General features: G+C 35.4%; 1 protein-coding gene across 11 annotated transcripts in view; it reads right to left on the bottom strand.

Annotated features, from left to right (window-relative positions):
- Ih (hyperpolarization activated cyclic nucleotide gated potassium channel Ih) overlaps positions 1–15,000 on the bottom strand; it is a 557,258-nt gene that overhangs the window by 124,066 nt on the left and 418,192 nt on the right. For all 11 annotated transcript variants that reach the window (XM_067100609.1, XM_067100602.1, XM_067100604.1 and 8 more), the window contains exon 2: positions 1,951–2,114. In XM_067100609.1, the coding sequence (XP_066956710.1) occupies positions 1,951–2,114 (164 nt within the window). The remainder of the gene's footprint in view (positions 1–1,950; positions 2,115–15,000) is intronic.

Below are 15,000 nucleotides of genomic sequence, written 5' to 3'. Positions count from 1 at the left end.
TCTCTGTTTCAAATAATCCTCTCTTTCGTAAAGGGTGTTCTGTGTGCTTGCTTTGCCCAGAATGTTTTAGATGTAATCCCGGGATTAGGGATTTATATTGGATTTGTGAGTTTCAGTTATGTGAGGTTTGTCTTGGGGACGTGCTTATGCAAACATATATGGATAAATCTGCCTAATTTAGGGTGTAGGTTTAATTTACAATTATAATGAAGTACACAGATAACGCTTACACATGGATATTCATAACTATAAATACAAAGAGAGACATACACAAACACGCACGCACACACATTATATACATATATATACACACACGTACACACACACATATAAACACATATATATACATGTACATAGCTTATGTATACATATATGATAAATCTTCCTTACTGAGGGTGTATATTTAAATCAAAATTACGGTGAGGTACACAGGTAAACAACACATACACCCTGGATATTCATAACTCTAAATAAACAGAGAGACATACACACAGACACATATATATACATATACATATATATATAATACATACATATGTAACCGTTTGTTTATAAGACGATTATAATAACTGCAATCATATCTCTCTCCCCAAAAGCCCGCAAGAGATTATTTCTAAACGGAAACACCGCTGAATATTTAATCCTAAGTTATGCCTTTTATACCGACCGGTTTTTATCTTTGTAAACATGCAAACATTACTCAGATAAACAAACAACCATAAATAACTGCAATGATAAAAGTCGAGATTAAAGACGGTGGAGGAAAATGTTAAAAATATGGAGAAAAATATTATTATTTAAAAATAATGATAAAACAGTAATCTTAGCAAGTTGTATTCTGGTGAAGGTATGGTTACCTTCACAGGGTAAGTGACTTTAATTCTGAAAGGGGGCTAAATGACTTTCATTCTGAAAGGGGGCTAAAAGACTTTCATTCTGAAAGGGGGCTAAAAGACTTTCATTCTGAAAGGGGGCTAAATGGCTTTCATTCTGAAAGGGGGCTAAATGAATTTCATCTGAAAGGGGGCTAAATGACTTTCATTCTGAAAGGGGTAAGTGACTTTCATTCTAAAAGGGGGCCTACGCATCTCACCCATCCTGAAAGGTACTTCAACAAGTCACCCATCCTGAAAGGGACTTAAGTAACTCACCCATTCTGCAAGGGACCTAAGGTACTCACCCACTGTGAAAGGGACCTAAGTAACTCACCTATCCTGAAAGGGAACCTACAACTAATTCTGAAAGGGACCTAAACTTACCCATTCTGAAAGGGACCTATCCTGAAAGGAACCTAAGCAACTTACCCATTCTGAAAAGGCCCTAAGTGCAAAAGGAACCTAAGCAACTTACCCATTCTGAAAGGGACCTAAGTGCTTTCTATCCTGAAAGGAACCTAAGCAACTCACCCATTCTGAAAGGTACCTAAGCAACTCACCCATCCTGAAAGGTACTCAACAAGTCCCCATTCTGAACTTAGGAACTCACCCATTCTGCAAGGGACCTCTCACCCACTTCTGGAACCTAAGGAAAGGCCTAAGTAACTCACTGAAAGGGACCTCCTTCTAACCATTGTGAAAGGGACCTAAGCAACTTACCCATTCTGAAAGGGACCTAAGTGCTTTCTATTCTGAAAGGAACCTAAGTAACTTCTGACCCATTCTGAAAGGACCTAGGGACTATCCTAAAGTAGCTCACCCATTCTGAAAGGTACCTAAGCAACTCACCCATCCTGAAAGGTACATCAACAACTCACCCATCCTGAAAGGTACATCAACAACTCACCCATCCTGAAAGGGACCTAAGTAGCTCACCCATTCTGAAAATGACCTAAGCATCTTCCACTCTAAAAGGGTGCCAAGCACCTTCCACTCTGCAAGAGACCTCAGCAACTTACCCATTCCGGAAGGGGCCTAAATGACTTCCCTTCAGAAAAGCGTTCAAGTTACTCACCCGTTCTGAAGTTGACGACAATATCTATGAGAAATATGGTATCTGAGAGGCAGTTGAAGGCTATCCAGCGAGTGGAGAGGTCATCGTTGAAGAAGGAAATGGCTACAGGCAGGATGATGAGATTGGCCACCAACAGGAACAGCATACACAGGTCCCAGTAGAATCTGCAACGGAGCAAGAAGAAGAAGAAACTGAATTAGTGACTGAAATTCTTTTGGTCGAGGGGTTTAATATGTGGTCAAAAGACAGCAGAATTGGAGGGAAGAAGAAAAAAAAATAAACGTGTAACTGAAATTCTTTTTTTTAAGCGGGTAAATAAGTGATTAAAAGGGAGGATAATTAACAGCTTTGAGTTTGAATTGATGTGTAAATATTAATTTCTATTTTACTAGATGATAATTCTGACCTTGTTAAATATATATATAATTTTTTATATTATATATATATATATTTGACTATATACATACACACACACATATATATAGAGATAGAGAGAGAATATATGTATCTGTCTATATATATATATATAGAGATATATATATATATATATATATATATATATATATATATATATAGATAGATATATATATAGAGAGATATATATATATTGGTAGATAGAGAGAGAGAGAGAGAGAGAGAGAGAGAGAGAGAGAGAGAGAGAGAGAGAGAGAGAGAGAGAGAGAGAGAGAGAGAAAAGAAGTGTCATTTCACCTGTCATTACCGACTCAAAACTGACATGAGCGTACACATACTTACAAGCCACACACACACACACACACACACACACACACACACACACACAGACAGAGAGAGAGAGAGAGAGAGAGAGAGAGAGAGAGAGAGAGAGAGAGAGAGAGAGAGAGACGTCCAGTCCTTTCTCTCTCTTTCTCTCCTTCTTCATAATCACAGCATTGTGTCGAAAAGTCAAAGGTGAAACGGCTTTAAAGGTGCAAAGACATACATATCCTCAGGATGTCGCTTCAGAGCAAAATGGATGAAGAATGTTTGCATTCGAATATATACTTTCTTTCTATTTTATCCGAAATCGAAATTTGGAAAAACATTTTTTCTGAGGGTGTATACACGAGAAAGAGGGTAATGTTTTTTTTTTGGCCGAAATCGAAAATTGGAGAAAATTTTTTTTTTTCTGAGGGTATATACTCGGATAATTTTTTTTTTATGCAAATTTTTGTCTCTTAAAATCTTAGTTTTTTGCTGGTGTTGTATACTTAAATTTAGGGAATGTTTTTCATTCAAATATTTTTATTTCAATTTATTTGAGATTAAATGAAAATGTTTTTGTCTATCAAAATTGAAAATCTTTGTTTTTTACTAATGGTGTCTACTTAAATTGAAGGAATATTTTTTTATTTCAAGATTTATCTTTCAATTTATCTAATATCAAAAAGTCAGTTTTTCTTCCTAATATTTGGCACAAATTGGAAGAAACTGACCCTATTCTAATATTTCTAAACTTACTTGGAATAAAATTTCAGTATTTTTGAGAGAAAAATTTATTCTAATATTTTTGCTTCATCTTACTAGATAAAATTTCAGTATTTTTCTGAGAAAAATTTATTCTAATATTTTCGTTTCAGCGTACGAAATAAAATTTCAGTGATTTGACTGAGAAAAATTTATTCTAATATTTTTGTTCAGCTTACCAGATAAAACCTCAATAATTACTGAGTATTTATCTAAAACCTAGATAAATATTCTCCTTCCAATTTACCTGAGATATGCACCAAAGATTATTTCTGAATTTATCTAGCCGTCATCTGTCTATCCAACGTTATAGAGACGAGAGTACTTGCTTTTACAACGCCAGTTTATCGCAAAAATCAATCAATCATTATTGACATAGATGCACCTCTTATTACTATAATTAAATAAGAAAAGAATTTTGTAAAATATTCCAAGGGTCCGTGTTTGAAAAAACAAACCTTTGAAGTAGCATTGCTAGTTTATAGTTTCGATAAATCAATGGACACCCTAGTTTAATTTTCTCTCTCTCTCTCTCTCTCTCTCTCTCTCTCTCTCTCTCTCTCTCTCTCTCTCTTCGTCTAAACAATATCTCGTAAAATTGTACTTCTAGTTTTTAGTGTCATAAATCCATCAAAAATAGTTTCTCTCTCTCTCTCTCTCTTTTCGTTTGAACAAATATCTCGTAAAATTGTACCGCTAGCTGTTCGTGTCATGAATCCATCAAAAAAGTTTCTCTCTCTCTCTCTCTCTCTCTCTCTCGTCATTCTGAGAATATCTTCATCTCATCTGCCTGAATATCTCATATCCTCATCGAAGACGTTTTTTCTTAGGTAACGCCACTTAATTATATCAACCAATCGATGAAGGAGATCAAGAATTCCATCATTTTTCTCAAAAAAAAAAAAAAAAAAAAAAAAAGATTTGATCAGAATAATGAACTGGTTAAATGAGGATTACCAGATGAATGAGTTAGTGAAAGATAGGTACTGAATGAGAGAATGAGTGAGAATGGATGAATGAATGAGGTTAGTCTGAGAAAGGATGAATGAGAGAGAATGAGGAAGAATGAATGAATGATTGATTAGGTGAACGAAATGATGAATGAGAGAGAATGAGAGGATGAATGAGTTAGGGAAAGGATGAATGAGAGAGAATCAGGGAGAATGAATGAATGAATGAAAGAATGATTGACTAGGTGAATGAAAGGATGAATGAGAGAATGAAGAAGAATGAATGAATGATTGATTAGGTGAATGAAGGTGAATGAGAGTGAATGAAAGGATGAATGAGAGAGAATGAGGAAGAATGAATGAATGATTGATTAGGTGAAGTGAAGATGACATTACATGAATGAGACAGAATGAATGAATGAATTAGTTAAAGAAAAGATGAATGAGAGAGAATCAAGATGAATGAATGAATGATTGATTAGGTGAATGAAAGTATGAATGAGAGAGAATGACGGAGAATGAATGATTGATTGATTAAGTGAATGAAAGGATGGGTGAGAGAGAACGAGAGAAAACGAATGAATGATTGATTAGTTGAATGGAAGAATGAATGAGAAAGAATAAGAGATAAAGGACGAATGAGTTAGTGAAAGAAAGCATGAATGACAGAGAATGAACGAGTGACTGATTAGGTGAATAAAAGAATGAATGAAATGAACGAATGACTGATTAGGTGAAAAAAGAATGAATGAGAATGAATGAATGAATGAATGAATGATTAGGGGGAAAAAGATTAAATATTACATTGAGTGAAAGCAGGAATTATTTAAAGTAATTGTTCATTTACTATTTCTAGATTCCTAGCAAATAATCCTTTCGTCATTACTAGTCTTAGTGACTTATTCCTCCTTAATTTCTACCTTGCTAGTAGGTAACACTCTTCTCATACCTTCTATATTCAGAGTAATATAAATAAAAAAACAAGTAAAAAATGCGCCGAAGTTTCTTCGGCGCAAACGAGTTTTCTGCACAGCCGCTACAGCGTATAATCAAGGCCACCGAAAATAGATCTATCTTTCGGTGGTCTCGGTATAATGTTGTAAGAGCGCGGCCAATGAAGCTAACCACGGACCGGTGGTGGTCTGGCCTACATCGTTGCCAGATGCACGATCATGGCTAACTGTAACCTTAAATAAAATGAAAACTGCCGAGGCTAGAGGGCTGCAATTTGGTATGTTTGATGATTGGAGGGTGGATGATCAACATACCAATTTGCAGCCCTCTAGCCTCTGTAGTTTTTAAGATCTGAGGTTGGACAGAAAATGTGAGGACAGAATAAAGTGCAGACGGACAGACAAAGCCGACGCGATAGTTTTCTTTTACAGAAAACTAAAAAAAATGTGATAATCAATAGTAATGCTTTATAGAGTATGAATAGTGTACTATACCATGAAAGAGGTCTCGTTAATAATTCAACAAAAAGCTACTCCTGAATATTACAAAACCTGGCGAACGTCTGAATTATGAATGGTCACTTTGAAATTATTCGTTTTTTTATGACCAATGGCAAATTAACCCGACATGACTTATTCATATACTTTTGTAAAACACCTGTCTCTTTTTTAATTCTGTTTTGCAGTGTATCTGAATGTTTCAATTCAATAATGAGCCTTTTTTTGCTGCGGTTTGTTCCAATGATATAAATTCTCACTGTTTTTGCAGAGTTCTTCCAAAAGTTGTACTTAATCTTACTGTTTGTTTGTTCTCTCGTGATCTGACCTGCTTCCGGGTCTTCTTGTGACCCAGTGATACTTGCATCAGACTCCTGACCCCTGTTGTTAGTTTAAATTTAGCTCACTTTCTCCCCAACCAAGGAATTGCTTTGTTTTCTATGAACCAGATGTCTTTCTGTTTTCACCCTGGACAAGAAATCTTTCTACTTTTTCCCCTGAATCAGGGGTTACTCTGCTATCTCCTTGAACTAAAGATTTCGTCGTTTTCCCTGAATCTGGGATTGCCTCGCTTTCCATAAATCACGGTGCCACTTTCCCCTGAGTCAGGGGCTTCTATACTTTCCCTTTGTATAAGTGGTCATCTCACTTTCCTTTTAAACCAGATTTTCATTTTCCTCTTGAATTGTATATCAACATACTTTTTCCCTGAATCAGGGACTGTTCTCCTTTCCCCTTAATTCAAGGGCCATCTGACTTTCACCTTGAATCAACGGTTTTCTTTTAATCTTTCTCTTTGACTCTTGTATTACTCTGCTTTCCATGAACCATGGGGCATCCGCTTTCTCTTTGAAATACTGGCTTTTTCGCTTTCCCCTGGAACTAGGGAGCAGTCAGGTTTCCCCTGAATCTTGTGTGTCACTTCAACTTTTTTATTAAGGATACTCTGCGCTGGCCTTATACCAGGGATCACTCCACTTTCCCTTGTGTCGGGGACAATCTGTTGTCTCATCAAACTAAGGGACACTTTGCCTTCTCTTTTGATTACGGGCACTTCAAATTCTCCTTGACCCAGGAGCCATTTTTCTTTTCCCAAAAACAAAGGGGTCACAGTTATTCCCTTTTAATCAGAGGCCACTTCAATCCTGCTGTGAACACCTCAGTCTGCTCTGAATTTCCCCCAGACCAGGGACAAAGTCACTTTCCCTTTTCAGGCACCACTTTACATTCCCCTAGAATTTGGGAACTCTTCCAGAGTCCCCTGAACCTCAGTTTGCTCTGAATTTGCTGACTGAACACCCCTTTTCAGGCACCACTTCACAGTTTGCTCTTCCAGAGTTCCCCTTCAATCTTGCTGTGAACACCTCAGTTTGCTCTGACCAAGACTAGGACAAAGTCACTTTCCCTTTTCCCACTTCACTTTTCAGGGGACTCTTCCAGAGTTCCCCTTCTTGCCACCTCAATTTGCTCTGCAATTTCAGACCAGGGACAAAGCTTCCAGTCAGGGACCACTCCCTCTTCCAACCCCCCATCTTCAATCTTTCTTTGAATTTGCTCTGCAATTCCCTCAGACCAGGGACAAAGCCACTTTTCCTTTTTTCCCCTAGAATTTAGGGACTCAGAGTTCACTTTCCCCTCAGAATTTAGGACCATCACTTTCCCCTAGAATTTAGGGAATCACTCAGAGTTCCCCTGAATTAGGGGGACATTCGCCTTCAATAGTGGATCATCCCATATACTGTACGTCAGAATATACATGAATATACACTCGTATAATTTACAGTTAAAAAGCGAATAGAAACGTGAAATCTCGATTTACGGGAAACGCAAATTGCTTTCTGTCACCGGAACAGAAGTAAACATGGACAGGGTAATGGCTTAATCTACTATTTATCAAAACAGGACGATCTCCGTTTCAATCTGCGTGTTGTTTACCTATGTTCATTTTGCATTTTATTCTCTTAATCGTCTTATGGAATTGAAAGTTTTCCCTTTGCGATATATAAATTTTTTTTTTTATAAATACAGATCATTTTAATTCAAATGACCTAAATTACCAGTTTAACAGGAGAGAAATCTTGGAGATTTCTGGAACTACAGAAAATCTTATTTAATGATACTGTTCGCGACAGATCGATTTCAAACAGTAATCAGCGATATATTATTTATAAACAACAACTGTTACGGTATATAAAAAATTATTAAATTTTTATATCTAGTCACCCATACATACACACACACATATATGTATGTGTATATGTATGTATGTGTGTGTTATATATATATATATATATTATATATATATACACACAGTATATATATATATATATATATATATATGTGTGTATGTTATATGTATAAGTATAGAGAGAGAGAGAGAGAGAGAGAGAGAGAGAGAGAGAGAGAGAGAGAGAGAGAGAGAGAGAGAGAGAGAAAGGAATTAACCCTTAAACCAAAATCACCAGGCTAAATCTACACCTGTTGTGAAAAGATATACTAACAAAGAAAGGCAAAAAATAGCTCGATAAAGCTGAAGAAAGAACGCAAAATAAAAAAAAAGGTTTGAAAAACGGCCCAACCCACGAAGGGGGAAAAGAGATAAACGAGGAATAAATATGAAATATGATAATTAAGAAGGGAAAAACACGACGCCATAAACGTAACAAACGCAATACTTTAAAAAAGAAGAAGTTATTTTTATATTGACCGAAGACGCCTCTCTGAAAAGATGCGAGTTAACGACAGGTTGGCGATAATTTTCTTTTTTCCTCGATCATTTTTTTTTTGTTTTGTTTTCTGTAAAAGAAAATTACTGTGCCGGCTTTGTCTGTCCGTCCTCAGATCTTAAAAACTACTGAAGCTAAAGGCCTGCAAAAACTAAAAGTAATAATTATTCTTGAAGACACTGGATCCATCCGGCTCTGATTTTTACAGAGAATCTTTGAAAGACACTGGATCCATTTGGGTCTTATTTTACAGAGAATCTTTGAAGACACTTGATCCATTCGTCTCTTATTTTTGCAGAGAATCCTTGAAGATTGGATCTATTCGTCTAATATTTTTGTAGAGAATCCTTGGAGGTACAGGATCCGTTCGGTTCTGATTTCACAGAGAATCCTTCAAGACACTAAATCCATTCGTCTCTTAATTTTGCAGAGAATCCTTGAAGACTAGATCAATTCGTCTATTATTTTTGCAGTAAATCCTTGAGAACACAGGATCCATCCAGCTCTTATTTTTACAGAGAATCCTTGAAGACACTGAATCCATTCCGCAGCTGTTCCATCACCTTCTATAAACAGGCTAAATATGAAGCCAAATCAAGTCCCTGGAGCCAAAAAGATCCCAACTACCTCGGGATAGATTGCTGAATGGATCCAGCTCCTTTGAGGAGCTGCTGACAGCAGGATTTGACTCAAGTGTCTTTTTACAGTATTAGAGTCAATCAAACTTACTATCAAAGTCAATCCTTCAGGGATTCCTGAGGGAGACTTGGGTTCCTGTCTGGCAAAAGGGAACTTCTCTGATGCCTCACGGAGGAGCCCTGAGGCCACTGTTCTACAGTAAGCTTTGCCAGGGAACCCAGAGATCCAGGAATGCCTAAGGGCTGTTTCTTTGAGCTTCTCTCTGCTCTCTCTCTCTAGTTGACTCAAAATTCTCTCTCTCTCTCTCTCTCTCTCTCTCTCTCTCTCTATTAATTAAAAAAACCTAAATTTTATTTCCCGTATCAGTGACTCAGTGGATATCTTGAGGATTGTTTCTAATTATCTGCAAATATAAACAGCTACACACAGGCACACACACACACACATATACACAACAAACACTCAGACATTAAACACAAACACGCACACATACAAGTATATACATATATATATATATATATATATATATATATATATATATATATATATATATATATATATATATATATATATATATATATATATATATATATATATATATATATATATATATATATATATATATATATATCAAGCAATTTCAGACCACTCAAAATAATCCGTAATTTTCTTATTACCATCCATCTGGCGTCACGCCTGCCACTGAAAAGCCGGCAATTGGAGTACTGAACCTACGGCTAATGTACCTGGTATATAAAAATAAACAAGTAAAAAATGCGACGACGTTTCTTTGGCGCAATCGAGTTTTCTGTACAGCCGCTACAGCGTATCATCAAGTCCACCGAAAATAGATCTTTTCGGTGGTCTCGTTATGATGCTGTATGAGCCGCAGCCCATGAAACTTTAACCACGGCCCGGTGGTGGCCTATCCTATATCGGTTCCAGAAGAACGATTATGGCTAACTTTTACCTTAAACAAAATAAACACTACTGAGGCTAGAGGGATGCAATTTGGTACATTTGATGATTGGAGTGTGGATGATCAACATACCAATTTGCAGCCCTCTAACCCCAGTAGTTTTTAAGATCTGAGGGCGGATAGAAAAAATGCGGACAGAATAAAGTGCGGACGGACAGACAAAGCCGGCACAACAGATTTCTTTTACGGAAATGAAAAGTACACAAAAAACTCGCAAATACTTTCTTGAATGACAGCGATCTACCTGACACGGAAATAGTGATCTGTCATCAATATCTACTCGTGAATAAAATAGGGATTGCATTGATCCACTTAATAAGTAACTGACGTACAAGACAGCCATACGCGTCGTGACCTTGGGATTACTATATTTGAATAGGGAACCAGCCTTGAAGGGTGTACGAATAAAGATTATGTATGTATTTGTATATATCTTATATTTATCTATTTAATGTATTTTTTCTTTTCTATAACTGATTTCTTCTCTCTGTATTTCCTATTACTTTCTGTTATTTATTTCTAATGAAGCTTGGAAGCTTGAATTTCCAGCCAATGGACTCTGTGGGATTGCTCCATTTGAATAGGGCTCACCTTCTGGATAATATGTATATACGCATGTATATATCATATACATACATAAACACACACACACACATACACACACACACACACACATATATATATATATATATATATATATATATATATATATATATATATATATATATATATATATATATATATACGCTACGCCACTAGCGGATCCAGAGAAATATCACGGGGGCACCAATTTTCATATTATGCATATATATTTATATATGTATAATATATATGTATGTATGTGTATACATATACATGAAATATTTCTGTCGTATCATAGTATATTATAATTTCTTCAGCATATCATGCAGTATTTAAGTAGAAATTATGAAATAGACAGCAATGGCCTGTTCTATCAGGAAATCCATTATCATTATCATTAAGATTACTGTTATTATTATTATTTTTCTTCTCAAAATTTTATTATTTCTATAAGAGATTTTAAATTTTTTCATTTTTATATTTCTCATCTATGTTATTATGATCTAAATCTTCAATATTAATATAAATTGTTATTATTTTTCATTGGGGGGGCGGCCCCGTGCCCAGGTGCCACGTATATAAAAACAACGGTTTATTTTGCAGACGGCTTTCCGTAATATCTCAAAGCATTTATTAACCAACCTGTCTACCAATGAACAAAAACTATCAGAATACATCAGCACCAAAATGCAACTTATGCACACATCACTTAACACAAACCAACCATACTGAGGTGACGTAATAAAGTTGCCCAAAACCGCGCCGCTTCGACCAGAGATTATATATACAAGAAATAACCGCCTTACCTGAACCGCTTTTCAGCTTAGAAAAAAAAGAGAGAAAAAAAATTCTCTCAACTTATTTTGGAAACTTACGAGCTGAGGTATACGATAACTTGTCACCCAAACTTCAAGTTGGGAAAACTGTAACTGTATGCATAAACTTGGTGGAAATTTGGGGCGTCTCAGAGAGGAGAAAAAAAAAAATAAAATTGCATGAAAATATTAGGACAATATGGAAGCTAAAACGACATTTTCCCGAACGCTCAGGTTTCCCCCGGTAAAAAAAAAAAATAAGAATAAAAATAAAAAAAAATCGTGGCTGCAAATTCAAGAGAGTTGTGGATCGAGGAGGAGAATACAACCAGTTAAGAATATTTTTTATTATTATTTGAATCAATTATTATTATTATTATTTGAATCAATTATTATTATTATTTGAATCAATTATTATTATTATTATTATTATTATTATTCAGATGATAACCATATTAATGGAACAATAATAAAGGCCATAATAATATTTAATAAGAATAATTATCTTAATCACATGGAGCAAGTATTATTATTATTATTATTATTGACTTAAAATTTTAAATATCTAAAGAATTATTATATTATTAAGCCCATTATTATTATTATTATTATTAAAGATTATTATTATTATTATTTAAAGATGAACTCTATTCATATGGAACAACACCATCAAAGGGCCACTGACTTGAAACTCAAGCCCAAAGATTATTATTATTATTATTATTATTATTATTATTATTATTATTATTATTATTATTATTATTATTATTCAGAAGATGAAATCTTCACACAATCCTGGAAAAAGTTTATAAAGGGCCAGTGAATTAAAATTTAAGAATTATCATTATTATTATTATTATTATTAAGAAGGCGAACCCTATTCATATGGAACAAGCCCATCAAACGGTCTACTGACTTAAAATTCAAGAATTATTACTATTCAAAAGATGACTACTACTACTACTACTACTACTACTACTACTACTACTACTACTATTATTATTATTATTATTATTATTATTAGTATTATTATTATTATTATTGTTCAAAAGACGAATCCTATTTATATGGAACAAGCCCATCAAAGGGGCCTATGATTTGAAACTCAACCTTTCAAAGAATGTTGCGGCGTTCGTTAGAAAAAAGTAACAGAAGGTGATGGTAGATACAGAGAAGAAGAGATACCACTTATTAAAGAAGCAAAAAAATAAGTCAACAAATTTTGAAATAAGTGGTCAAATGATTCGCTAGAACACCTTAGAGGCATTCTGTAACTTGAATTAGTTCAGCTATAATTCAACTTGAGTTGTGTTGTTTCAGGAGTGACATCAGTTACGAAATTGGATCACGGAAATACTTAGGCAATATGGCCGCTGAAACAGTTTCAAAGTAGAGTTTTGAGACGTAGGGAGAGAGAGAGAGAGAGAGAGAGAGAGAGAGAGAGAGAGAGAGAGAGAGAGAGAGAGATACTGCAGCTAAGAGAGAAAGAGATGGATGTAGGGAGAGCGGAAAATGTAAGAGAGAGAGAGAGAGAGAGAGAGAGAGAGAGAGAGAGAGAGAGAGAGAGAGAGAGAGAGAGAGAGAGAGAAAGAAAGAGAGAGGGGGGAAACAGACAGAGATGTAGGGGGTGAAGAGAGAGATATTGTAGTTAAGAGAAAGAGATAAATGTAAGGAGAGAGAGAGAGAGAGAGAGAGAGAGAGAAGAGAGAAGAGAGAGAGAGAGAGGAGAGAATGACGCAACTCAGGTAGGGTCTCTAGTATCGTGAATCATTTAGGAAGTGTGGGGAGAGAGAGAGAGAGAGAGAGAGAGAGAGAGAGAGAGAGAGAGAGAGAGAGAGGGGGGTTGGTATGCATACCTTGCCTGCATCACGGCAAGTGACATAGTTGTCAGTCAGAGATATCTGTCACAATCGGTGACGAATTTGTCACTGCCGGTGACATTTGCCAAAGCGAATTTGTCATATTCGTCATAGGTCGAGAAGCGTTTGTCAAGGTCAGTTAGATATTAATATGTCAAAGTTATTAACATTTTTGCACTTAGTAACATTTGAGCAAGTAGTAAAATTTTTGTGTGTGTGTTTTTTTTACTGTTAATAATAGCCACAAAAAGCCCAGTACGACATTTGTCAAAAACTGTAATGTTTATCAAAGCCAGTGAGACATTTGTCAAAAAGTGTAATGCTTGTCAGAGCCAGTAAGGCAATTGTCAAAAATTTGTAACATAATTTTGTTAAAGCCAGTAAGACATTTGTCAAAAAGTGAAACATTTGTCAAAGCCAGTAAGACGTTTGTCAAAAACTGTAACATTTGTTAAAACCAGTAACATTTATCAAAACCAGTATCACATGTGTCAAAATCAGTTAGACATTTGTCAAAAACTGTAACATTTGTCAAACCCAGTATTAAATTTGTCAAAACCAGTATCACATTTGTCAAAACCAGTATCACATTTGTCAAAATCAGTTAAGCATTTGTCAAAACAAGTTAGACATTTGATAAAAACTGTAACACTTGTCAAACCCAGTATTAAATTTGTCAGAACCAGTATCACATTTGTCAAAACCAATATCACATTCGTCAAATCCAGTATTAAATTTGTCAAAAACACTAACACATTTGTCAAAGCCTGTATTATCTCTGTCATGGGAAAAAGGATAATAATAATTATTATTATTATTCAGAAGCTGAAACCTATTCATATGGAACAAGCCCAACACAGGAGCCACTGACATTAAATTCAAGCTTCCAAACAATATTACTTATTCATTTGAAAGAAGTTACAGAAGATAATAAGAAACAAAGAAAGAAGAGATCAAGAATTTGAAAAGACAAAAAGATAAATTAAGAAATAAATCAAATAGATAAAACTATAAATAAATTAGCAAAAATGCCAGGCGAATTGTTTTAGGATAGTAGCAAGAGATACCATAATGGCGCGTTTAATGAAATCAAAGTTTTATTTTCGATTAAAGACTCAATTGCATTACGCCGGAGACATAACTCGAAAAAAGGACGTCAACGACATGTCAGCAACTTGTTTACAACTTCCTTACAAGCCTTAATCCCTCGGATGAAAAGATTGGCTATATATTTCGTTACTTTTGCGCGTCGAAATAGATGCCAGTGAGAGAGAGAGAGAAAGAGAGAGAGAGAGAGAGAGAAGGGGGGGGGGGGACGCATGGTCCACGAGTGCAATAACAACGCCATAATGGAATGGACAAACTCATTCCTTTTGGAGAGAGAGAGAGAGAGAGAGAGAGAGAGAGAGAGAGAGAGAGAGAGAGAGAGAGAGAGAGAGAGAGAGAGAGAGAGAGAATTTCAGAATTACAAATGGTCTTCATGAAAAAAAAAGGCATACAGGTATGCAGAAAGATAAAACATCCTGAGAGAGACAAATTGAGAGAGAGAGAGAGAGAGAGAGAG

Source organism: Macrobrachium rosenbergii, chromosome 56 (genome assembly GCF_040412425.1).
Source record: "Macrobrachium rosenbergii isolate ZJJX-2024 chromosome 56, ASM4041242v1, whole genome shotgun sequence".
Lineage (NCBI taxonomy): Eukaryota > Metazoa > Arthropoda > Malacostraca > Decapoda > Palaemonidae > Macrobrachium > Macrobrachium rosenbergii.
This window is presented reverse-complemented; position numbering and strand designations above follow the sequence as displayed.